This window comes from Pseudocercospora fijiensis (assembly GCF_000340215.1).
Source record: "Pseudocercospora fijiensis CIRAD86 unplaced genomic scaffold MYCFIscaffold_6, whole genome shotgun sequence".
Taxonomy (NCBI): Eukaryota; Fungi; Ascomycota; class Dothideomycetes; order Mycosphaerellales; family Mycosphaerellaceae; genus Pseudocercospora; species Pseudocercospora fijiensis.
The window spans coordinates 1,462,473-1,490,363 of record NW_006921537.1 but is presented as its reverse complement, the minus strand read 5'-3'; the positions used below and the strand labels follow the sequence as shown (position 1 = coordinate 1,490,363).

At 41.2% G+C, this 27,891-nt stretch overlaps 1 protein-coding gene across 1 annotated transcript; it reads left to right on the top strand.

Moving 5' to 3' along the window:
• Positions 1-35: 35 nt before the first annotated feature.
• On the top strand, positions 36-25,048 carry MYCFIDRAFT_140268 (uncharacterized protein; the record flags this gene model as incomplete). Its single annotated transcript, XM_007930115.1, has 6 exons — positions 36-110; positions 162-180; positions 255-626; positions 7,154-7,266; positions 24,324-24,774; positions 24,837-25,048. 6 exons carry the CDS (start codon positions 36-38, stop codon positions 25,046-25,048), a joined length of 1,242 nt encoding a protein of 413 aa, XP_007928306.1.
• Between the last annotated feature and the right edge of the window lie 2,843 nt (positions 25,049-27,891).

Sequence of the window (27,891 nt, the reverse complement as noted above, 5' to 3'; positions counted from 1 at the left end):
GTGTACATCTCGCAGAATCAGAACAGCCAGCCAAAATGGGCAAAGATCCAATCCGCTACGCAGCTCAAGTCGAGCTTGACAAAGAAGCTGGGACACTTCCATATTTACATGTGAGGTTTCAAACATCACCTTGATGACCATGTCACTAACGCAGGGAATAGAATCGATGGCATCCCGACAGTGAGCCTCACCTTATTCTGCCCACCAAGGTCAATGAACCTCACCAAGACCTACGAGCTGACCAAGTCTACCAGTCCCTACCATCGGCGAGATCAAGAATGGCGAGACGGTGAAAATTGAATGTGTAGATTGGACGGGCGGACAGATAGGCAACAATGACTCCGCAGACGACATGCGAGACGTCGACCTCACCAAGATCCACTACCTAACCGGACCATTCGAAGTCGAGACTGCCGAGCCAGGCGACATCCTCCTCGTCGACATCCAAGATGTCCAACCCCTCGACCGCCAACCTTGGGGCTTCACAGGCGTCTTCGCCAAAGAAAACGGCGGCGGCTTCCTCGACGAATACTACCCCAAACCCGCCAAAGCAATCTGGGACTTTGAAGGCATCCACTGCTCTTCCCGCCACATATATTATAGTACTAATAGCTACGGTATAATAAGTATAGTACTAGTATCGCTAGTATCGCTAGTATTAGTAACTTCTTAGATTTCGGAGGCAGTTCTTAGTACCTAAGGCGGCCGTCGTTATCGTATTAGATATAGCTTAACTACGATACCTACGACTACGATACCTACGACTACGATACCTACGACTACGATATCTATAACTATCGATATCTATAACTATCGATATCTACGACTATTTATAAGCCCTTTTCGGTAAGCGCGTTAATAGCTAATTTAATATAATTAACTACGAGGGCAAGTCTATAAGGACATAATAGAAGAGCCTACTTAGCGAGCTTATAAAGATATAATAGAAGGGTAGTAAGGAAGGACTTTATTAAATACTAATTCTAGTACTAGTACTAGTACTAGGCCTATACTCGTAGAAGCAACTCTCGTAGAAGCAACTTAACTAGCTCTCGTAGTCTCGTAGAGGCAACTTAACTAGCTCTCGTAGAAGCAACTTAACTAGCTCTTATAGAGGTAACTTAACTAGGCTAGCTCTCGTAGAAGCAACTTAACTAGGCATCTCGAAGGTAGTAAAGAAGGATCCTATTAATGCTAATTCTAGCGCTATTCTAATTCTAATACTAATTCTAATACTAATTCTAATACTAATTCTAATACTAATTCTAATACTAATTCTAATACTAATTCTAATACTAATTCTAATACTAATTCTAGCGCCCTCTAGTCTATACGCTCTACTACCTACTCGATAGATACTAGGATAGAATATCGTTATTAATCCTACTACTACGGCTACTTACTATACTTAAGCTAGACGGTATATAATAAGGTTAGAACCGCGCGGCCGCGCCTAAGAAGCGATAGTACTATTACGTAAGGGCTTAGTATTAGGTCGAAGAGAGGCGCTATTACCGAGAATTTAATAAGTATAGAAATATCGCTACGATTAACGCTATAAGAAGCCTAGTTACTACGATAATTGCCGAGGATATTAAAAAGGCTCTAAAAACGAAGGAATATCCGACGATCGAGGAGCTAAAGAAAAAACTACCTCCTTAGGTTTGCGATATAGCTACGCTATTTTATTAAAGAGAAGCCGATAAGTTAGCGCCTTACTATCCCGGTATCGATTATATAATAGAACTTTGTAAAAAACTAGATAGGTCCTAACTATAGCTCCCCTAGGGACCGCTTTATAGTATATTAAAATAAGAGCTCCTAGTCTTACGAATATTACGCGACGAGCTCTTATAGAAGGGATTTATAAGGCCCGCGAACTCCGAAGCGGCAGCGCCTATACTATTTATTAAGAAACCTAGAGATAGACTCCGGTTCTACTATAACTATAGGGCGCTTAACGCTCTTATAAAATATAATAGATATCCCCTCTCTTTAATCCTAGATACTATAAGGAACCTAACGGAAGCCTAATAGTTAAATAAGGTTAACGTAGTCTCGGCCTTTTATAAGATAAGGATAGTAAAAGGATACGAGTATAAAACGGCCTTCCGTACTAGGCTTAGTTTATTCGAGTAGTTAGTATACCCTTTTAGTTTGTCCGGCGCCCTAGTAACCTTTAATAGTATATTAATACTCTTCTATAGAAGTATCTAGACGATTTCGCGTTAGTATATATAGACGATATAGTAATCTACTCGAGCGGTATAAGGGAAGACTATTTCTATAAGGCAAGGACCGTTCTTAAGAAGCTTTAGGATAGAGGCCTTTATCTAGATTTAAAAAAAAGCGAGCTCGCCTAGAAAAAGATTAAGTATCTAGGGTTTATTATCTACGCTAATAGAGGAGAGATATTAGCCGACCCTAAAAAGATAGAAGCCGTATAAAAATAGGTAGTACCTAAGACCTAGAAGGAAGTTTATCGATTCTTAGGATTTACAAACTACTACTATATATTCGTACCGAACTACTATAGGATCTCTATACTATTAACCGCGCTTACTAGGAAAGGTACTCTATTCTTTTAGAGAGAGGAGTAGGATAAGGCGTTCGAAATACTAAAGGATAAATTCTACCTTATCCCGGTACTTACCTAGTAGGATCCCTAACCTAGACGACGTTATTAACTATATACCGTCGCTCTCTTATTTCTAGAACTTAGATAGTACGGTTAAGTAAGACGCGGACTACTCGACTTTATATCTACTATAGGCGATAAACGCGATCCGATATACTAATACTAAGGCTAATTCCGAGAAAGCCGCTATTCGATCGATATAGGAGCTACTAGAAGGCTAGGCCCTCGGACTTACCTACGACTTCCTTATAGATATTATAGTTATACTCGCTAAGTCGATCTAGTTAGAATTAGAGGAAGACTACGCCTATATTAGTATATTTATTACCGACGCCTTTAACGCCCTATACGTCGAGTATAGGAAGTATACTATTAAATTCCTAGAGCGCTAGGCAGCTACTAAAGGCTTAGACTTAGTAACCTAAAATAACTCTATTATAGGCTTTTATAGCCGAGTAGGCAACGTGTAATATATAAGCTATTAAGACTTAGATAGAGACTCTATAGTAGACGATAATATAGTTAGTCTATCTAGTATAATTAGTAATACGAAAATACGATAGTATTATAAGTCTATTATAAGTATAGTCTACGTAGTCGCGGATATTTCGCGACTAGGGGATTTTATTATAAAGCTATAAAAGGAAGGGAATACCTAGCTACCTACTATAGGTATATACTTCCTCTTATAGCTAGATAGATATAATATAAGACATTATACTTTACAAACTATATTTCGAACTATAATACTTATATTACGACCTTGTTTTTATACTATTACCTCTTTTTACTATTTAATAAATATTTACTATTAATATATTATACTAGCGTCGTAACCGTAACTACTGTAAGATACGTTACTCTAGTAAGGTCTAGATATATCTCTATCCCTCCTATTTATATTCTTACGAATATTATAGTATTAACTTTATTACTATTATAGTTTAGATATAGTTAGTATCGACCCTACTATAGATACTATCGATCCTACTATAGATTATAACTATTAATATATATAGTTTCCTCGGCTAGAAACTAACTAAGAGTTAATTATCTTATATACTAAAATTATATCTATCTCTACCCTATAGAGCGTATTCTAATAATTACTATTATTACTATAAAACTCCTAAATAGAGAGGAAATAAGAGGTTACTAGTAATACCTAGGCTCTAAAATAATCTTCTAAACCGTATATAAAGGGGCTGCGTGTGAACTAAATAATTAGCGCGCAAATACACGCTAAGAATAATAAAGCGCGGTATGCGTGCTGCTTAGGATTGAAACCCCGCATAACAGAAACGCTAAGCATACTATCTACAGCTGTTGCAGATCTTTAATACTACCCTACGCACAACCCCTAACGACTGCTCGCGATAGTAGGAGACTAAGCTACAGTCAATCGACGGATAAAGGAGCGCTAGAGGGCAAAGGCCGACCGCCTAAAGCAATAAATAGACAACCTCGAAGAACAGTTATTCAACCTTAACGTTCCAATTCTATAACGCAACTAGCGCGAGGTTGCACGCTACCGAAATAATTAGAATAAGGCCGGTTAGTTTAAGGACACTAATAGTTATATTAAGGCTCTAGAGTAATTACTCTCGAAAGCTACTACGAAGTTACGCACGTCGCAGACGGGAAGTATACGTACTAGCGGAAAGAAGGTTAGTAGTACTTAGTAGTTAGCATACCCGTTTACTAATATACGGAAGACTAGGCCTGCTACCGACGTATAGGGCAATCCGCTACCTCTATCTACCGAACTAAAGCAACGAGCTTAAGAGTTAGAACCTGCCTAGCCTACTTAGTTACGTAATATAAACTTTAGCGCACCTATTCGTAAGAATATTAGTACTGCGGTAGCAGAAGAATACCTAGAATAGTACGGGCCTAGTACCGAGGAAGAGGAAGAGTAGGAGCCGAGGCCGTTAACAAAACAGTAGGCGCCGAGACTATCTAGAATAGAGTAGGCGCTAAGACCGGCGAGAAAAGAGCAGCTTCCTCTTTAGTAGTCGAAGCGCTACTAAAATTTAGAGCACTCCTAAGACTTTACTGCTCCTTAAGACTTATTAGCTCCTCGACATTTATAGCCTCCTCGACGTTTAGTAGCTAGTTAAGACTTTAATGCTCGTTAAGACTTATTAGCTCCTCGATATTTGTAGCCTCTTCGACATTTAGTAGCTAGTTAAGACTTTAATACTCCTTAAGACTTATTAGCTCCTCGATATTTGTAGCCTCCTCGACGTTTAGCAGCTAGTTAAGACTTTAATACTCGTTAAGATTTGCTAGCTCCTCTAGACTTTGATGCTAGTTAAGACTTTAATACTCGTTAAGATTTGCCCGCTCCTCGACATTTGTAGCCTCCTCGACGTTTAGTAGCTAGTTAAGACTTTAATGCTCGTTAAGATTTGCTAGCTCCTCTAGACTTTAATACTAGTTAAGACTTTAATGCTCGTTAAGATTTGCTAGCTGCTTAAGGTTTGTAGCTTCCTCGACGTTTAGTATCCCGTTAAGATTTGCAGCCTCCTCGAGATTTGCCTGCTCCTCTAGACTTTGATGCTAGTTAGGATTCCGATGCTCGTTAAGACTTTAATGCTCGTTAAGATTTGCTAACTCCTTACGGTAGTACGTTAGCTGCTTACCTTCTAAGATCTGCGGTGCGAGATAAAATCCCTCGACGCCTACTATTTACCTCTCGTTCTCGTAACGGACCCTCTCTAGTATCTGCTTACGGTTAGTAGCCGAAGCGATCGCTAGACGGTATAGAACCCGTCTCCCCAACTCGACCTAATATAGAGTTATATCTTGGTTCCGATATAACCGCCCTAAGAACAAAATGTCAACCCGTAGTAGCTCTTATACGCACGATTACAGATACTAAGCCTATTAGACCGTCTAGCTTAGATGAAGTTATAGAGCTATTAAGCCGCGAAAGTCCCTCTAGTTTATTATTAGACAATACTAGAGGCATCGATCCTAATTATAGAATAACACTACGTAGTCGCTAGACAAAGGACCTAAAGCCTTATCTATTACCGGCACTAGAAGTCGCCCTAGATTTGCGGGACAGTCCAAAATTCTAGCCGCCCCCGTTATTCTAGAGACTACGCATCGCTAATATAAACGCCGAGCAAGTTAGCGGTAGACTACAAGCTAGTATAAGAGTTCGAAATTATAACTAGTCTTACATTCTACGCCTAAAGCAGTAGTATTCTTATATAAAGGCACGAGGTACGAAACGCGATATAGGCACTCGTAGCGAATTGCAGACACCTCCTACAAAGAAGCACAAATAGGATAGCGCTATCTAGGATTAGCTTTACGACGTAAGTCTGTTATCCCTATCCTAGCCGCATAACGACAATAATCGCGGCCTACATACTTCCTCTCTCTATAGAGCTACCTATATTCTTCCGTTAATAAAAAACTTAGAGCAGTCTATAACCAACCCTTATATCTTTAGAGTCCTATAACCTCCGCCGCGGAGGCTAATACGAAAGCCTATAATAAAAGCCTTTCAAACTGCTTATAGAACATCTGCTATAGTTAGTAGTATACTAGATGTGCTAACAAGCTTGTGCATCGCTCCTAGCCGTAATCGTATTACTATCGGCGGGGATTAGTCCGCTTAACTATTATTCGGCGCAGCCGCTCGGGTATCCGCTCGGGTATTAATTGCATCTATACAAGCTTACTACTCTAAACAAAAGATGCACTAGGACCGGGCTAGGGGCGATAGTGTCGCTATAATTACTACACTAACGGAACATTCTCGATAGTACGAGCGGCGTAATTACACTGCGAGGCTCTTCGTACCCTCTATAGATAATACAACGCTCCTCGGCGAAGATATGAATTAGCGACCCGTCTATCCCTCCTAGTACCGCGCTCTATAGGTATAGTACATCGGATATTACCTTCTCTAGATTGGGCCTTAATCTGCAATATCGTAGTAAGCATACGATTACGGATGCCGACTTCGAAAAGATCTAAACCTTCTATTACGAATTTAGTTGTATACTACTATTAAAAGCGAACGGGGAAGCCTCTACCTACATTTCAAGCTATAGGTAGCAACTATATTCGTAGTATGCTTTCTAGCTATAGTTACTTAATCTAATATACATTTGTCGCATTTTCAACATATCTCTTTATACCTCTATAGGAACGGTTACGATTGGAATCTATTCTACATTGTAAGAGAGGGTCGCAGCGAAAACTTGGATCGGAAGTTCTATTATAGTAGAAAGGGTCGCTCTCGTAAAGGAAAGGACTATCGCTATAACCCTCCCTATCTAGACCTATTATATATAGGGGATAAGGAACGCAACAATGCCTATACGCAGATAAACCTTCTTATTGCATAGCGTAGACTAGACTATCTCGAGTGCCGAGAGGAGGGCTGCGACTTTAAAGGAGATCGGCTAGCATTTATTAGATATATAGTTCTTGATTACATTATGTCGGATAAAAGAGCAATATATAATTGTAAAGCATTGTTATACGATAGAGGATGCAGTATTAACCTTGCACAATTGTCTACTAAGCAGTTAAGGAAGCACTTTATAACACGTACTACTAGTATATATAGAAAACATCGAGAGCTTAATTGCGAGGTAGACTTAGTATTTAGAGAGGGTAAGGAGTAACATTAATAGTCTAAAATGCTTATAGTTATAATTAGGATCTGTTCGTAGTGGTCCTTAGTAGTAAGGCGAAAGAAAAAAACTTAAGCGAAAGTTTTAAGTAAGGGGAAAAAACCTTAAGTAAAAGGTTTAAGTAAGGAGAAAAAGCCTTAAGTAAAAGTTTTGAGTAAGGCGAAAGAAACTTTAAGTACAAGTTTTAAGTAAGGGGAAAAACCTTAAGTAAAAGTTTTAAGTAAGGCGAAAAACCTTAAGTAAAAGTTTTAAGTAAGGCGAAAGAAACTTTAAGTAAAAGTTTTAAGTAAGGCGAAAGAAACTTTAAGTAAAAATTTAAAGTAAAAGTTAGGTAGGGCAAGAACTTTTAGTCGTAGCTTCTTATACGTTAGTAGCTCTAATTAGGATACTGTTACGCCGCTACTAGCTGCAACACCTTAGCGCCGTTACTTTATATATAACGATGTCGACATACTCGTCGTATAGTTATTTGTTCCCTATAACGACGCGCTACCCGCAAATCATTCCGACTATATAGTAGGAAATGGCATAACAAAGCATTATATACGCTTATAGCTAATAGGATTCTATAGGTTAGCAAAACAAGCCTACAAAGGAAGCGAAAGTCCTTAATCGCTATATAAGAAATTAGGGCCCTTAGAAGGATAACAATAATAAGAAGGAGCAGTATCGCGCCGCCGTAGAATTTTGCCTCCGCTACCTAAGCAGCGCTATTAGTCTAGGTGTATCGTAATTCGATATCCGCAAAGGGTAGTCTATCTTTATTAAGCAATAGGCAGGCCCTAAAGATATACTTAAGCGCGAGCCTACCTAAATACCTACGCTATCGTCTAGCCGCCGCCTAAGACCTACAATATTGCTAGCGAGCGCATTAAAGACAATATCAAACAATAAGGCGGCGAGTAAAGTCCTTCTAACAGAAGCAAACCCTAGCGGCGGGGATATAGATAGCGTCTAGGATTAGGGTAGTCGAGACTTTGCTACTAGTCGAAAAATCCTAATACTATAAATAAGATTAATGTTTACTGCATCTATTAGAAGACACAAGACGCACTAGGCTAGGAATACCTATACTACTACGCTAGCCGTAGTCGATCGGCTAGATATAGTACTTGTCGCATAGCTATTCTATAGACTATTTGCGATGCTAGAAGTAGCAAATCTTAGGTAAGCGCCTTCTACGACTCCTAAGACATTTATACCTTTGTATAATCGTAGATCGCTATACGCTAATCTGTCGTATAACAGCCTCCGGTGTTAGTTAGAGTCTAAGTTTTACATTACCGACTAGTTAGACATCGTAATTGCAGCAGTAAACCTAGGCGAGAACGATACGAATAAAATTACCGATAACGGTAAGTTCGAAGCCGCCGTCACTAAATATAGTATAGCCGGCAGATACGGCGCCGCGGGTATTGAAATTCTATTGTTTATCGGTTAGGAGGCGGAGCTATAAGAATACGAGATAGATTTTATCGAGTAGACAAGTAAGAAATTCGATAATAAGGCTCGCGCGACATTTAGTCGAGACATTAATAGGTATATCGAGAAGAAGCGGAAAATAAATGCGAGCAGTCTAGTCGCTATAACTGCTATACCTTTAGTAGAGTCGGAAGACTTATAGCTAAGAGAGAAGCTGCTATTTAGTCTAGAGAGATCGCAAGCTTTACGATAGCAGTATACCGGCTCGTAATCGAGGGTATCGATACCGTCGCTTAACGATAAGCCTCCTATTCTATTCGGTAGAGTTCTACCGAAGGTTGTTAAGCTTAGAGATCTTGAGTTACCGCCTACCCCTACGCCGGTATCTTTATAGCAGGCTCAAGGTTCTAGACTTAATACAAACAGTTATACGTCGACTATAGACGCTACCGCGCCGAATGCTCTAGCCGTGCCTTCTATACCTTAAGAGAATGCTTAAGAGAATGCTTAAGAGAATGCTTAAGAGAATGCTTAAGAGAATGCTTAAAAGAATGCTTAAGAGAATCCTTAAGAGAATCCTTAAGGTTCTAGACTTAATGTAAATAGTTATAAGTCGACTACAAACACTGCCGCATCGAATGCTCTAGCCGTACCCTCTACGCCTTAAGAGAATCCTTAAGAGAATCCTTAAGAGAATGCTTAAGAGAATCCTTAAAAGAATGCTTAAGAGAATCCTCAAGGTTCTAGACTTAAGGAAAATAGTTAAGAGTCGACTATAGACACTGCCGCGCCGGGAGCTTTGCCTAGGATCGTTACTCCCCGAGAAAGTTATCTAAATCCTTTAGGTTCTTAGCGTTCTATAGATAATATGTCGATGCAACTGTATAGATTAAGTAAAGGTCTTAATAATAGTCTAACGAGAAACGGACGAGGGTTAGATACTAGTAAATGTATACGAGATCCTAATGCTCGTACTAGGCGGCGCGACTCTAATATAGACTAGGAACGTCTAAGCAATAGCAAGACTGCTAGACGCACTTCGCCTAAGTTTACTTTATAGGTTGACGGTTCGGACGTAGCCCTAAGCCTTTTGTTCTAAGTTACACCTATTAATAGCTCCTCGACCGTATTAAGCAAACCTAGTCGTCGGACCTTAATTATAGTTATACTACGAGGCTAGAGCAGATAAAGGGACCGCATATTAAACACATCTGCCTATGCCTACAATTAGTACCGCATCTTTTCGTATATCTGTATATACGTATTCCCCTACTAGGCTTCGAGGTAAAGCTATGCGCCTAGTATATGCCGGAAGCTGCTTAGCTTGTGTTCTGCCGACCGTAGTATACTCGAGAAGCCTAGGGAATCTTAGGCGACATAATAGGTCTCGGCAAGACTATAGAGCAACTTGTAGTCTTCGTTTTCTATAAACAGATTGCCGATATACTTAAAGACTACGATTGGAAGAAAATAACAGAGAGGCATACCCTATACCGGGTATAGAAAGTTCGCAATGCCTATCTACGTATAAGTTCTCTATCCCCTATAGATATAAGCAGCGCGACCTATAGCGTAGTTTTAGGCTTCGCAGAGGCATTGTAGCTATATGCCTAACTGTCGTATTAAAACCCGACGCTATAGGGAAATTCCTTACTTATACGGACTTCGAGGAGCTAGGCATTAGACTATACGGCTTCGGCCCGCCTAATATAGATAATACGAGGCGGGAAATAGATAGTATTAGGATCCTTAAAAGGCAGACGTAATACGCTTTAGGCCTAATCGCGTTACTACTCCTAAAGTGGATAAGTACCCGAAAGGAATTAACTAGCCGGGCTCTACGCAAATCCAATTATTACTAAGGCGCCTCTCGGTCTATAGAAGAAGCTCGCATTCGTACTAAAGGGTCGTTTCTACGTATTCTACTAGAACTGGAATTTCTCTATTACGACCGTATAGTACGAAGGGACCTAAGAAGGCAGGCCTTACGCAAATAGCTCGACCGAATATAAACCCGCGATGTGCAACGCTCCTCTAGTTATAGCTATCGTAGCAGACGAGGCTAACGAGGAATTTGGAATGTATACGAATAGTATAAGTACGCTTCGCAAGCTAAGCGGAAACTATAATACGAAATATGCGGTGTACTTCGTTATAGACGCCCTAATCGCTAGAATATAGAAGCCGATTATTAAACAGTTTAGAGTCTTCGATATATTAGGTCGTTATAGCAATAAGGAGAGTCTAAGATCCCTACCTAGGAAAAGAAGTTAAAGCATATAACGAGTTTAGAGGTAAGACTCTAGGCGAGGGCTTTAAGAGGATAATCGGTCGCTACGAGAAAGCTTTAGGCGGAGAGCCTTAGAGAAAATAATTCCCTTAAGGAACCTAAAATCCTTATAGCCAAATTATATATACTAGTGTTAAGGGACCTTCTTATACTACGGATATACAAATCGGCCTAGCTATCTAACGCAACAAAACCCTAATAGAAGAAGTAACCCTTAGAGGATGTAGCGGAGGACCTTGTAAACACCTAGCTGCGTCGAGATATTATCGATAAACTAACTATACGGACGCAGAAGCTAGAGTGAAACATTGCCCGGGGATCGATTTAGAAATAAACATTACTAGGGGTTTTAGAAGAATCAAATTCCTATAGCTCTAGCAGAGCCGGAAACAAAACTATCCTATCGACTCTGCTATCTAAAGATAAGGGCGGCCTTACCTTAGCGACTCGCATAAGCGACTAGGTGCGGGCGAACTATAACAAGGGCCTTAAGAAGTTCCTTAAGGACAAGAACGAAGAGATAAAGAAGCAAGGCTACGCGCTATTGTCTGCTAAGAAGCAGGAAACAGAATTTACGATAAAGGAGATTGATTCTTTCGGCTAGCTAAGCAAGCCTAAAAAGGACCTATATACTTACTCCCTTAACGAGATTATAGAAAGCCTACGTATTAAGGACATTATCTCGGAGCTTAAGAAGTAGACGGCTAATACCGTTGAAGATAATAAGGGCCGCAAGGCTATAGTAATAAGCTATTCTAATACAGTAGCTTACACTATCGATCTAGTAAGCTCTACGTTCGTAAACAAGCGCTAAAGCAATATACTAACACTTCTATCTAGGCGTACAAGAAGGCTAGTCTAAAGTCGCAGCTTTTCAACTCTAGGGTACCGAAGGATACTAACTAGCGATTACAAATAATCGCAGAGTTTAATCGGTCCTAGACGTCGGGCGTAGACATTCTCGTCTACTCTGTATATATAGCTAGGCGTGTTCGTAACGTAATCTAAGCGAACCCGATAATTGTAGCGGACCTTAACTATTGTTATACGTATTATAATTGAGTTGAGAGTATATAAGCTATAGACTAGTTCTTCGAATACGTCGCCCTCTAGCAGATGATTATCGTTCGTTTCTAAACGTAATAAGGCGTCTAGCACGATGTGCTCTCGTCCTAGCTTATAGACTACCTTTAGTAGGAATAGGGAGAGGTATTGTAAAGATCTCGTTAGCCGGTTATTAAGCTTGTCTACCGATAACGATGTTAGAGCAGTTTAGTTTACAATTCTAACAGTTGCCGCGTAATCCGTTAGCACGGTAACCACCGATTCGTATGCCTCGACTATCTAGCGTACGCGTTTAATCGTCTATACTAGGCAAGCGACCTTCATTTTTCTATATACTTTGCGTGCCCTTAGTCCTGCTAGTCTCGGTCTTCCGTTATAGAGCAATATACGAGGCAAGGCTATAAAGGTTAAGATCTTTAAGGGTCTAAGAACTTTAAGGGTCTAAGAACTTTAAAGGTCTAAGAACTTTGAAGGTTAAGAATTTTGAAGGTCTAGAATTTTAAGGGTCTAGAATTTTGAGGGTCTAAGAACTTTAAGGGTTAAGAACTTTAAGGGTCTAAGAACTTTAAAGGTTTAAGAACTTTAAGGGTTAAGAACTTTAAGGGTTAAGAACTTTAAGGGTTAAGAACTTTAAGGGTCTAGAACTTTAAGGGTTTAGAATTTTAAGGGTTAAGAACTTTAAGGGTCTAGAATTTTAAGGGTCTAAGAACTTTAAAGGTCTAAGAACTTTAAAGGTCTAAGAACTTTGAAGGTCTAAGAACTTTGAAGGTCTAAGAACTTTGAAGGGTTAAGAACTTTAAAGGGTTAAGAACTTTGAGGGTTAAGAACTTTAAGGGTCTAGAATTTTAAGGGTCTAGAATTTTGAGGGTTAAGAACTTTAAGGGTCTAAGAACTTTAAGGGTCTAAGAACTTTAAAGGTCCAAGAACTTTAAGGGTCCAATTTTTGAGATTTTTGCTAATGTAACTCCGAGTAAATACGGAAGCTATATTCGCTATATAGGCTAGTAGGTCTTAGTTTCGCTTTCGCTACTTACACCGCGTACCGCGTAAAGGTGCCTACTGTTCGCGCGGCCTACGCAAGATCTACGAGGAGTTAGGCGGGCATATATAGGGCATAATTTAAGCGTGCTAGGCACGACTTCTTCTATTAGCGAGATCTATAAGGAGTTAGGCGGGCATATATAGGGCATGATTTAAGCGTGCTAGGCACGACTTCTTCTATTAGCGAGATCTATAAGGAGTTAGGCGGGTACATATAGGGCATAATTTAAGCGTGCTAGGTACGACTTCTTCTATTAGCGAGATCTATAAGGAGTTAAGCGGGCATATATAGGGCATGATTTAAGCGTGCTAGGTACGACTTCTTCTATTAGCGAGATCTATAAGGAGTTAGGCGGGCATATACAGGGCATAATTTAAGCGTGCTAGGCACGACTTTTAGCAAGATCTATAAGGAGTCGAGTGCTATATAGACAGTATTCGGGGCGAGGAAGAAGGAAAGAAAGAAAGGTATTAGCGGGAGCGGAGGCGGGAACGGAAGCGCGCAAGTAGCAGTGCGACTACCGCGGCCCGACGTTTCTAATAACAAACCCCTTTATACTTTTAGTACATCCTTACAATAATTTGAAATCTATCTGCTATAGCTTTAATCTTAGATTAACTAATATTAAAAAGTATATATTAATTAAGCTACTCTATACTAGCTATATTTTATTTAATTTTCCTATACTTAAACTTTAATATTTATAGAATTTCGTCCTATACTACGACTAGGCATACCTTAGGGCAGCCTATACCTAGAATATAGTACTACTATACTACTATATTATAATAGCTATTTTATAGTACTATTATAAGCGCTTCTATAAACTTCTATACTACCTTTAAACGGCTATTACTAAGCAATATTAACTAGCTTAGAAGAGGGCTAATTTAGGTCTTCTAAACTAGATACGATATTAGCTACAACTTAATTGCAAGCGAAGCTCGCACTACTATAGCAGTCTCGCTCGCTAGTAGTTTAATATACTGTTTAGCTACTATATAACTCCCCGGATTCTAGAATGCGATTGTCTAATTAGCTGAATCCTACACAGTTACCCTTAGGCATTAATTTTTACGCGACTTCTAGACAATAATAACAAAGTACGGTAACGATAGCAGTACTACGCGCCGACAATAGGCAGCCTAAGCCTAACTTAAAATAACTATATTCTAGTCGATTAAGCACATCTCTAGCAAACTACGCTAGCAAAAGTAATTAACACGATAACGACAGCGGCATTCTATTAGCTCTACGGAGTGCGAAAGCTTCGCTCGCACTTAGTAGGTACGCGTAGCCGCCTATAAGCACATTTTAACTAACTCCCCGATATATACTACTACTTCTAATAACTAGTACTTCTATTAGAAGTAGTAGTACTAGCTATATCGCTATACCTAGTATAACTATATAATTAAGAGATTCTAGGCGATAGTATAACCGCGAAGTAGGTAGATTGCTATACTAACCGTTTCTTCGACCCTAAAGGCTTTAGTAGTAATATTAGCTCGACGAAGACTTATAGCGAGTAGCTTATAGATAGTAATAATCCTATTAAAGATAGTAATAACGAGAAAGTTAGTAGTATTACTAGTACTATACTAAAGGACCGCTATCTTCTAATTTATAGTTTTACTAGGAATATTACTTACGACTACTATTAGAAGGCTAGGAGGGCGGAAATATTAGTACTAGCGTGCCTATTATTAGCCTATCGAGACGATATTGCTAGATAGTATTATACTAGATATTACTAGCCTATCGAGACGATACTACTAGGTAGTATTATACTAGATATATACGCCTATTAGCGATAGTATAGCTATTATAGTATCTCTAGTATTATTAGTAGCGATATAAAGATAGTATCTTATTTGCTATATAGTAGGCGTAGGTTAATCTAGGTATAGGCGTATTACTATCGATTAGTAGTCGCATTTAAGAGATAGTCTACCTATAGTAATAACCTTACTACCTATAACGACCGCCGCTAGTAAGGGGCCTATTTACGCTAGACGTAGCGACCTAACGTATAATAGAGTATATAGCGACTAGTCTCTATACTAATTAGTATAGAAATAGTTACTATTATTCTCCGCTATCGCTTAAGCTACCTCTACTATCGCAATTTAAGCCTATATAGGTTACTAACTTAGTACTTTAGAATACATACGACGTAGACGACAGCACTTTTAATATAGTATATATTCCTTAGACGACGGTAGTTTAATAGACGTTATATACTAAGTCTTTTACTAATAGCGCCTTCTATTTACGCCTACTATACTAAGCGGTCTTTACTATTTAATAGTCGTCGCGAATGTGCCTATACCGTAGCTATTAGACCTACGATAATATATACTATAGTAGTCGCCGCTAATCGATATATTATAAATTTATAACCTAGTAACTAGTAAGTAGGCGTATTTACTAACGACCGGCGATTCTTACTAGAAGACTGCGGCGGCTATTTAATAGCAGGACTTTTAGTAGTAATCTAAAAATAGAGGCAATAGCGGCGGCGGCAATAGACAATAAGGCAAGCGTAAGTAGATACACCTCGGATAATTACACTAAACTAAGCAGAATCGTAATTAGACTTCGTGCACTCCGCCGCTAGTAGTATTACTAGGTACGAATCTCTAAACTGATTCTTCGGAGGATTACAACCGCAACTACCGATAATGACTTCTACGCCGTTTGCGAGCTAGAGGAGATTAACGAGACGTCGTTTAATCCGTAGCTATTAGCTCGCGTAGGACATCGCTAAGCTCCGAGAGCAAGTTAGAGCCTACGGACAGCACATTCCTAGTACTAGTTAGTACCTACTTATAGAAACAGAACTCGCGTAATAGATCGATAGTAGAATTTAGTTAGCACGTTACGACGATCTAAAGGATGAGTTCGCGAGCCTTAAATACCTTAAGGAGTTACTTTCGAAAGCTACTACAAAGTTACGCACGTTATAAACGGGAAGCATACGTACTAGCGGAAAGAAGGTTAGTAGTACCTAGTAGTTAGTATACCGCTTACTAATATACGGAAGACTAGCCTTGCTATCGACGTATAGGGTAATACGCTACCTCTATCTACCGAACTAAAGCAACGAGCTTAAGAGTTAGAACCTTCTTAGCCTACTTAGTTACGTAATACAAACTTCGGCGTATCTATTCGTAAGAATATTAGTACTACGGTAGTAGAAGAATACCTAGAATAGTACGGCTTCGATACCGAAGAAGAGGAAGAGTAGGAGCCGAGGCCGTCGACAAAATAGTAGGCGCCGAGACCGTCTAGAATAGAGTAGGCGCTAAGACCGGCGAGAAAAGAGCAGCTTCCTCTCTAGTAGTCGAAGCGCTACTAAAATTTAGAGCACTCCTAAGACTTTACTACTCCTTAAGACTTATTAGCTCCTCGATATTTGTAGCCTCCTCGACGTTTAGTAGCTAGTTAAGACTTTAATGCTCCTTAAGACTTATTAGCTCCTCGATATTCGTAGCTTCCTCGACGTTTAGCAGCTAGTTAAGACTTTAATGCTCGTTACGATTTGCTAGCTCCTCTAGACTTTAATACTAGTTAAGACTTTAATGCCGGTTAAGATTTGCTAGCTCCTCTAGACTTTAATGCTAGTTAAGACTTTAATGCCGGTTAAGACTTTAATACCGGTAAAGATTTGCTAGCTCCTCTAGATTTTAATGCTAGTTAAGACTTTAATGCCGGTTAAGACTTTAATGCCGGTCAAGATTTGCTAGCTCCTCTAGACTTTAATGCTAGTTAAGACTTTAATGCCGGTTAAGACTTTAATGCCGGTTAAGATTTGCTAGCTCCTCTAGGCTTTAATGCTCCTCTAGACTTTGATACTAGTTAAGACTTTAATGCTCGTTAAGATCCTAATGCTCGTTAAGATCCTAATGCTCCTTAAGGCAGTACGTTAGCTGCTTACTATACAACATCTAGAGAGCGAGATGGCCCCTCTTAGATTACCTATACACTAAGTTCTTATAATAACAGACGCCGCGATATTAGTATACATAGTAGAGACTCTCTAGTATCTACTTACGGTTAGTAGCCGAAGCGATCGCTAGACGATACGGAGCCCGTCTCTCTACCTCGACCTAATATAGAGTTATATCGGGGCTCCGATATAGCCTCTCTAATAACAAAACGTACCCCCGCTATAGCTCTTATATATACAATCATCGATATCTTAGAGCGATGCAAGGACAAGCACGTATAGCTTAGCGAGCTTACGAGGCTCTTAAAGTACAACTATACCGCCGAATTCTCGCTATCGAATTTTGTATCCGCTATAAGAGTACTCCGAAGGTACGGGAGAGTAAGAACAACGAGAGAGGATCTTATCTATCTTACGGGAGTTGCTCTAGTTGCTAATAATAGCCTAGAATCTACGACTCCTAGGCTGCCCTAAGATACATATACCGCTAACATTAACACTAAGCAACTTAGCGGCAGACTACAAGCTAACACAAGAGTTCGAAATAATAACTAGTCTTATATTCTACGCCTAAAGCAGCAGCAATCTTATATAGATATACGAGGTACGAAACGCGATATAGAGATTTAGGGCGAATTGCAGATATACCCTACAAAGAAGTAGAAGAGATTTGTAATATACGAGATACAGAGCCTATTAACACTTCTACCTAATATCCTAGGCATTATAGCCTCGTCTAACTATAGTACCTAGCTAGAGATTCTACGGAGCTCGCTAGATTAGACCTAGGAAACCCCGCCGTAGAAGCTACTACAAAGGCTAATACGAAAGCCCGTAGTAAAACCCTTTTAACCTACTTATAGAACATCTACTATAGCTAGTAATATACTAGATATGCCGACGAGCGTGCCTATCGCTCCTAGTCGTAATCGTACTACTATAGGCGGGCGTTAGTCTACTTAAGCATTATCCGATATAGTCGCTTAAGCACTCGCTCGGGCATTAATTGTACCTACGTAAGCTTATCGCTCTAATCTAAAGGCGTATAGCAATTAGGCTAAGGGGGATAGTGTCGCTACAATTACTACACCTACGGAACATTCTCTATAGCACGAGCGACGTAAGCAGATTGATACATTAGCGCTAGGCGAGATATACGCGGATAACTTCGCGATAATCGTAAACAAATCGAAGTGTATAATATAGATGTTCTCGCAAGACATCGTATAATAGCGCTATAGAAGCTTCGTCTAGCAATACTTTACTAATCTAGGCCTCAATCTGTAATAGCGTAGAGAGCATACGATTATAGAGGCCGACTTCGAAAAGATCCAAACCTTCTATTACGAATTTGGCTATATGCTACTACTTAAGCGGGACGGGACAGCCGTTGCACGCCGTGCTATAGGCAATCACGCAGTGTTTGCGTTATATAACTTCTATCTATAGCCGCTCGACCTAAAATGCATTTATAGCAGTTTTTACTTACTAACCGCTCCGATATTTAAGGTGATCTAATCGGGGCTGTCCCTATATACAGCTAAAGAGATCTAGGACTATTGTAAGCAATTACACCTATATAGGAACCAATCTTGTAGAAATCTATTCTATATTAAGAGAGAGGATTACGGCGAAAACTTAGATCGGAAGTTCTATTATAGTAGAAAGGGTCGCTCTAGTAAAGGAAAGGACTATCGCTATAACCCTCCCTGTCTAGACCTATTATAGACAGGAGATCATTAACGCAATAAAGTCTATACGCAATTCAACCTAATTGTTCTATAGCGTAGACTAGACTACCTCGAGTACCGCGAGGAGGGCTGCGACTTTAAAGGAAATCGCCTAGTATTTATTCGATATATAGTTATTGATTATATTATGTCGGATAAAAGAGCAATCTATAATCGCAAAGCATTGTTTTGCGATAGAGGATGTAGTGTTAACCTTGCACGATTGTCTACCGATAAGTTAAGGGTCTACGGTTTTATAAGGGGTGCTGCTTTAACGTTTATAGGATGTAGAAAACATAAAAAGACTAATTGCGAGGTAGACTTGCTATTTATAAAGGGTAAGGAGTAACATTAAAGGGCTAAACTACTTGCAGCTATAGTTAGTATAGATTCGCAATAGTTCTTAGTAGTATAAGGGAGGGTATTTAATAACAGGTAGGGAGCAGCTAGTAGTAATAGATTAGGGTCCTACTAGCGCGCATATGCAATGCGAACCCCTATTACTAAGCAAACGGTCTCGCAGCGGCTTCACTTACGTAGATACTAAATTGACGAAAGCTTACCTCGCTAATTTAGAAACTCAAAACAACCGTAGAATGCCTTCGCTTTAATAACCGCATAATACCTTCGCTTTAACAACCGCATACTACGGCCGCCGCCGCTATATCGGCGCCCGCTACGCCGCTACTAGCTCTAACACCTTAGCGCTATAACTTTATAGATAACGAAATCGATACACTCGTCGTATAGCTATTTGTTCCTAATAACGACGCGCTAGCCGCAAATTATAGCGACTATATAGTAGGAAATAGCAAGGCAAAGCGTTACGTCTACGAATAGTAGGGTCTCCTAGACGGCAAGCTTAAGGACGAGCAGAAAATTCTCAATCGCTATATAAGAAATTAGGGCTCTTAGAAGGATAATAACAATAAGAAGGAGCAGCATCGCGCCGCCGTAGAATTCTACCTCCGCTACCTAAGTAGCGCTATTAGTATAGATGTATCGGAATCTTTAATCCGTAAAGGGTAGTCTGTCTTTATTAAGCAATAATAGACTAATAAGGATGCGCGGAAGCGCGAGCCTACTTAAACACCTACGCTATTATCTAGTCGCCGCTCGAGACCCGTAATATTGCTACTAAGCGCATTAAAGACAACATTAAATAATTAGGCGGCAAGTAAAGTCCTTCTAATAGAAGCAAACCCTAGCGGCGGGGATGTAGACACCGTCTAGGATTAGGGTAGTTAAGACTTTGCTACTCGTCGAAACTTCTAAATATAGCAGCCGGGATCTATATTCGCTGCACCTACTAGAAGACTTAAGACGCCCTAGGCTAGGAATACCTATACTATTACGCTAACCGCAGTCGATCGGTTAGATATAGTACTTGTCGTATAGCTATTCGGCTAATTATTTTCGATACTACTAGTAGGATGTCTTAGGCAAGCGCCCTCTACGACTCTAAAGAAATTTGTATATAACTATAATCTTCGATCGTTATACGCAAATTTGTCGTATAACCTCCTAGAGGATTAGTTAGAGTCTAAGTTTAACATCCGCAGCTAGTTAAACATAGTAATAGCAGTAGTAAACCTAGGCGAGGACGATACGAATAAGATTACCGATAACGGTGAGTTCGAAGCCGCCGTTACTAAATATAGCGCAGCCGGCAGATACGGTACGGGGAGTATTGAAATACTACTATTTATCGGCTACTAAATAGAGCTATAAGAATACGAGCCGGATTTTGTCGAGTAGGTAGAGAAGAAATTCGAGAATAAGGCTCGCGCGATATTCGGTCGAGATATTAATAGGCATATCGAGAAGAAGCGGAAAACGAATACGAGCAGTCTAATCGCTATAACTGCTAGAGCTTCGGTAGAGTCGGAAGACTTATAGCTAAGAGAGAAGCTGCTATTTAGCCTATAGATATAGTAACGTCGTTATAAGCAGCGCCGATAGCGGCTAGGTCTCTAATCTAGCTAACTCCTACGTAGCGCCGTAGTTAGTATCCCTCTATCCTCGAGGGTATCGACACTGTCGCCTATAGATAAGCCCCTCTTTCTATTTAGTATAGCTCTACCTAGGATTCGGCTTAGAGATCCTAAGTTACCGCCTACCCCTACGCCGGTATCTCTATAGTAGGCTCAAGGTTCTAGACTTAATGTATATAGTTATACGTCGACTAGAAACGCTACCGCGCCGAATGCTCTAGCCGTGCCCTCTACGGCTTAAGAGAATACTTAAGAGAATGCTTAAGAGAATGCTTAAGAGAATGCTTAAGAGAACGCTTAAGAGAATGCTTAAGAGAATGCTTAAGAGAATGCTTAAGAGAATGCTTAAGAGAATGCTTAAGAGAATCCTAAAGGTTCTAGACTTAAGGAAAATAGTTAAGGGTCGACTGTAGACGCTACCGCGCCGAATGCTCTAGCCGTGCCCTCTACGCCTTAAGAGAATTATTAAGAGAATTATTAAGAGAATCATTAAGAGAATCATTAAGAGAATGCTTAAAAGAATGCTTAAGAGAATCCTTAAGAGAAGCCTTAAGGTTCTAGACTTAAGGAAAATAGTTAAGAGTCGACTGTAGACACTACCGCGCCGGCAGCTTTACGTAGGATCTTTACTCCTCTAGAAAGTTATCTAAATGCTTTAGGTTCTTAGCGTTCTATAAATAACAAGTCGATACAAATATATAGATTAAGTAGGGGTCTTAGTAATAGTCTAACGAGAAACCGAAGAGGATTAGGTAGTAGTAAACGTATACGGGATCCTTATACTTATACTAGGCGGCGCGACTCTAATACTAAATCGGAGCCTGTGAGAGATAGTAGGACTGCTAGACGCGCTAGGCCTATCGTTAATATAGATACGGATACTCCGGAGCCGGACGACCTAGAGGAGTAGGTAGAGTCGACCCCGTATATTCTAAGTTAAACCTATTAATAGCTCCTCGACCGTATTAAGCAAACCTAGTTAGGGGATCTTAATTAGAGTTATACTACCGAGCTAGAGCAGATAACGTACGAGCACGTTAAACGTATCTGCCTCTATCTACGCCTATCGCCTAATCTTTTTATAGATCCCGAAACACCTATCGCTCTAATAGGCTTTAAGACAAAGCTATACGCCTACTAAGTGTTCGGAGCTGCTTAGCTTATATTCTACCGACCGTAGCATACTCGAGAAGCCGGAGGAATCTTAGGCGACATTATAGGTCTCGGCAAGACTATAGAGCAACTTATAATCTTCGTTTTTTATAAGCAGATTACCGATATACTTGAAGACTACGCTAAAAACAGAGATAATGCAGAGAAACACCTTCTATAGGATACGGAAAATTCGCAACTTAAATGCCTATCTACGAACAAGTTCTCTATCCCCTATAGATGCGAGCAGCGCGACTTATAGCGTAGGTTTAGGCTTCGCAAGGGCATTATAGTTCTATGCCTAACTACCGGTTTAAAACCCGATACTATTAAGAAATTCCTCGCTTATACGGACTTTAAGGAGCTAGGTATTAAACTATACAACTTCAACCCGCCTAATATAAACAATACGAAACAGGAAATAGATAGTATTAAGATCCTAAAAAGGGCAGACGTAATAGGCTTTAGGCCTAATCGCGTCGCTACTCCTAAGGTAGATAAGTACCGGAAAGGAGTTAGCTATCCGGGCTCTACGCAAAATCTAATTATTACTAAGGCGCCTCTCGGTCTATATAAGAAGCTCGTATTCGTGCTAAAGGGTCGTTTGTACGTATTCTACGAGAGCTAGAACTGCTCTGTTAAGAGCGTATAGTATAAGAGGACCTAACTAGGCGAGCCTTACGCAAACGGCTCGACCGAGTAGAGAACTGCGTCCTATAACACTCTTCTAGTTAGAGCTATCGCAATAGACGAGGCTAACGAGGAGCATAGAATATATACGAATAGTATAAGTACGCTTCGCAAGCTAAGCGTAAACTATAATACGAAATGTGCGGTGTATTTCGTAATAGGTACCCTAATTGCTAGAACGTAGAAGCCGATAATTGAATAGTTTAGAGTCTTCGACGCCTTAGCTCGCCGTAATAATAGGGGGCGATCCGAACCTAGCTACTAGAAGGACTTTGAAGCATAGAACGAGTTTAGAAGTAAGCCTCTAGGCGAGGGCTTTAAGAGGATTATCGGTCGCTACGAGAAAGCTTTAAGCGGAGAGCCTTAGAAAAAGGGTTCTATTAAGGAACCTAACACCCTAATAGCCGACTTACTTATGCTAGTATTAAGGGAGTTTCTTATACTGCGGACATACAAAACGGTCTAGCCGTTCAACGTAAAAAAACCCTAATAGAAGATGCGACTATTAGATAATATAGATAAGGAGCTAAAGAATATTAAGCTACCTTAGGATATAATTAACGAATTGAATAATTAGGTAGAAAAGCTAAAGCGGAGCATTAACTAGAAGATCCGTATAGGAAAGATTAACGGCAAGGGCAAAGCGTAGTAGCAATTTTTCCTCGGCTCTTATAGGACACGAATTAGAACTACCCTATCGACTCTGCTATCTAAAGATAAGCGCGGCTTTACCTTGCCGACTCAGATAAGCGACTAGGTACGGAAGAACTATAGCAAGGCCCTTAACAAGTTCATTAAGGCAAGGAACAATAATCTAGAGCGTAAAGGCTACGCGCCGTTATCTACTAAGGAGTAGGAAATAGACTTTACGATAAAGGAGATTAAGTCTTTCGGCTAGCTTTTTAAGCCCGATAAGGACCTATACACTTACTTCCTTAACGAGCTTATAGAAAGCCTACGTATTAAGGACATTATCTCGGAGCTTAAGAAGCAGACGGCCAACACCGTTAAAGATAATAAGGGCCAGAAGGCCGTAGTAATAAGCTATTCTAACGCAGTAGCTTATACTATTAATCTAGTAAGCTCTACCTTCGTAAATAAGAATTAAAGTAATATACTAACACTTCTATCTAGGCGTACAAGAAGGCTAGTCTAAATTCGCAGCTTTTTAACTCTAGGGTACCTAAGGACGCTAGCTAGCGAATAGAATTAATCGTAGAGTTTAATCGCTCCTAGACGTCGGGCGTAGACATTCTCGTCTACTCTATAAGCGTAGCTAAGCGTAGCTATAATATAGTCGAAGCGAACTTGTTGCTTATAGCCGACCTTAACTAGAACCTCGTAGCAAGTAAATAGGCGAAGACGAGGGAGAATCGGGTAGGCTAGAAGCGCAAAGTAAGAATAGTTCGATACTACTCTTATAGCGTACAGATCGAGCATTAGATATTAGACAAAGAAGAGCTAGGCAATACGGCTCTAAGATCCTTCGGTACGAAGGTTAATAAGATAAGAGAGAAACGAGCAAAGAAGGGTACGGGTAAAGAGAAGGAAGATGCTGTTATACTTAACGATTCGGATAACTTCGGTACGGGCTTCGTTGGAGACCAGGATAATGAGCTTTAGTGTAGTAATGCAGGCTACGTGGTTTGGAGTAACTTGATCCGTGAACTGATAATTAGCACCGAAGAACTCTGCGAGGAAGAATGTCCATGTCGGAGCGCATTCTGGGGAGCTCAAAGAAAAAGTCGGAAGGGAAGGCGCACGCACGATTCCCGGTCGTCCCGAACACGGTGGCAATTGCGATATCAAGAATCTTTCCCGTGGCAGCAAAGTCTACCTTCCCGTGCACGTCAAAGGTGCCAAGTTCAGCGTCGGAGACTTGCATTTCAGTCAGGGCGATGGTGAGATTTCTTTCTGCGGAGCCATTGAAATCGCGGGTGTCATTACGATCAAATTTTCCGTCATCAAGAATGGGATGGCGGAGATGGGTCTCAAGAGTCCGATTTATATCCCTGGTCCTGTGGAACCGCAGTTTGGTCCGGGTAGGTATATATATTTCGAGGGGTTCAGTGTGGATTCGAATGGGAAGCAGCATTATTTGGATGCGACGGTTGCTTATCGGCAGACTTGTTTGAGAGGTGAGTACAGTAGAAAGCGAGACAATATCGTGATGCTGACACGGTGGATTTTTTTTTCTCAGTCATCGAATACCTTCGACGATACGGATATGATGATTATCAAATCTATTTGCTTTTGTCTTGTGCGCCTGTGCAAGGTCATATTGCGGGAATTGTGGATATTCCGAATGCTTGTACGACTTTGGGCTTGCCGATTGATATTTTTGATTTTGATATTCGGCCTGAGACTAAGGTTGTTAAGAGGGATCTGGGGGCTTGTGCGAAGTGTACGTAGGGTTGGGAAAGGTGTGTGTATGGCGTAGAGCAAAGTTGAAGATCAGGCTCGAGTTAATGATTTTCTATGTGATGGATGAATGAGGATGAGGCTGCCCTGGATGGATCAGATTTCGGCCTCGAGTGCTTACTTATATGTCGCTGCCCATCTTTTTTCGATTTGATAGGATCCACGAGCCATGACGAACGAGCATGCAAGACTTGCAGCTTGCGAACCATTTGCCTAGTCGGATTAAAGCTGTCGAGCCTTGAAAGCTTTCTACTCGGACCCGATAGGTCTAGCTGGTCATGAAGTCGCTATTGAGGAATTGTTCTTCAATTGTCTGCTCCAGAAAGTAAGTAGGCAACTACTCGCACTCTATGGGTGTCTCCACACCCGCATTCATAAACAAAGCATCTCCTGTGATCCTAGATCTTGGAGGGTCATTCATATACTTCCTCCGAGCCAAACGATACCCATCTGCAGCCTCAGCCTTCTGTTTCTTCACACCTCTTTGTACCAAGGGCACCGCGATCCAGCCCAGCTCTTTCGATTCTCAGGCTAAGCATCAACACATCTAGGGACGGACGGTGCATGTCGAAATTCGGATGCAGAGGGCCTTTAGCTTTACAACCTCCATCGTCCACATTAACTTCAACAAGAGCAGTCACCATATCAGAACAACTGTGTTGTCTACGAAATAAAAAATCATGGACCAGAACACAGCAACGCAACTGGCATTTGGTCTCATTGCAACCGTTCTTACTTCCATTGGTCTGTGGTTTGCGTGGAGCTATCGTCACAGTAATTCCATCACCTAAAGAACATGCCTTCTACTTTCTGCACGAGGCTGAAAATTTTGCTTAGACGTCTTCCAACGACATTCACCGACGACTTCCAGCCGGCCATTGCTGCCGCTGCACGACATGCCTGTCACTACCCGACCAACTGCTTCTCTTGACACTGCTTTGTCCTGGCCGCATCGCTTCGAGGCAATCTACCACAGCTCTGCAGCTGCTGATGGAGTTTGGTTGGTCCCCAACCATGTCAATCGCAAGCGTAGAATGATCAGCATTCCAGAAACTGATCAGAATGGTTATTCCCTCATCAGACGTCCTAGGTTACGCCTCGATCATTCGAGAATACCAAGGTCCTCCAGCAAGTCCCCCCGTATCTGTCGTGCTGGATGGGAAGCGATAATTCTGAGCGGTCCAGACTGAGAAGCATTTCGGCTCGGTTTTTAGCATACAGTGTAGAACTGCAGAAATCTTATACCAAACGCCGCCATTGAAGATCTTGATCCAAACGTTCGTTGACTCTGCGACGTTCCAGAATCGGCACAATCCTTCCCATCGCGCCTCTTTTGTTGACTAGCAAGCTTGGCGGATTTCTTCGCGTATGTGAAAGCGAACTTCGGCTGTGTTTTCCACTTTCCCTCATGTTGCCAGCGATCATACGGACTGTGACAAGATGATAGGAGCCGCTTTAGATGGAAATGGAACCAAGAGATAATGTACTCGTTGCCGCGTGGTTGAGAGGGCGCAATTGGCTTGTCAAGATCGAGTGAATTCACATCCAGTTTGCGATCGTATTTCGATGTCTCTCTTGAGGGCACGATGGTTGTGACAATGCGATAACACGCTTTCCATGTGCGCTTAGCGATATCATGGCGTCCGACCTTTTGGATATCGTAGTGCTTGAAATCGAGGAGGCTCAGCGTGTGGCAGACCCCAGGTCGAACACCGCGAAGGGAGGACCTATGAAGCCTCAGGTCCATCTTGTGACTAATTTGGACAAGCTGTCGAGGAGATGGAGCCTCGTAGCTGGTGAGCTGACCATAGAGCGGCAGGAGCAGTGCTTGCTTTCGCATGACACGAATTATCAAGGAGTCGTGTTCTGCCGACGGTTCGTGGGCAAGAGCGATAGAATGCTCGTGATTGAACGCATGCCTTGCCCTGCTCTCTGCATAGGTTCCAGGATATGAGAAGTGATACAGGTCATTGGTGATGTCAGCGATCTGGAGTCCCGATGGAAAGTGGATCATAATGCTCTGGTTCTGCGGCGTGGTCGTGGTTCCTTTCCACGTTAAAGGAGTGGTATTTACACCAAGGCATCCTCGGGCCCAAGGTCGATGCAACCTGTGGCAGTTACCTTATGGCCTTTGGCTCGCATAGCTGGCAGCTGACTCAGCGGAACAGCAGAGTATACTTGTAACTGACAGATTTTATAGTGCGTCCAAGTTGTGTAGCTATTTCTGCATATGAAACTCCAGACCCTCGAAGTAGTCTGAGTTTCTGCAATTCCTCAAGTGTCCAGTCTTTACCATGCATATTCTTCGCCACGCCTGAACGGATCAGATGTGTGCGATAACGATATGATGCGGCCTTCGCTGTACGATCTGGAAGGCGGGTCGCTATCTCCTCAAATGACTTCCCCTGTCGTTTAAGATCCATTAGCAGCTCGTCTTCTCCATACGTCCAGAATTTGCTAGACGTCGGCTTGATTTTGGCGCTCTGATTTGCAGTATTTGTCGCATGAAACGTCCCAACGCTTCCCATCGTACGGCCCATAAGCGACGCAATTTTCCTCCACGAGTCACCTTGGCGTCGCATATCATGGATTCTTTCGGAGTCTCCCGGCTCGAATGGCCGACGAGAATGAAGGCCACGTTCACCACGAAGGCCTAAAGTCCTTTCGTTCTCGACGTTTGATCTGGACTGAAGACTCTGATAGGACCGACCGAGGACGGCCGCAATGTTCCTAAGACTGTTGCCTTGTTCTCGCAGCCGTCTGAATTGCTCGTGATCTTGATCGGTCCATCGCTTCGCTTCGCGAGGACGCACGGCAACGACATTGCCATACCT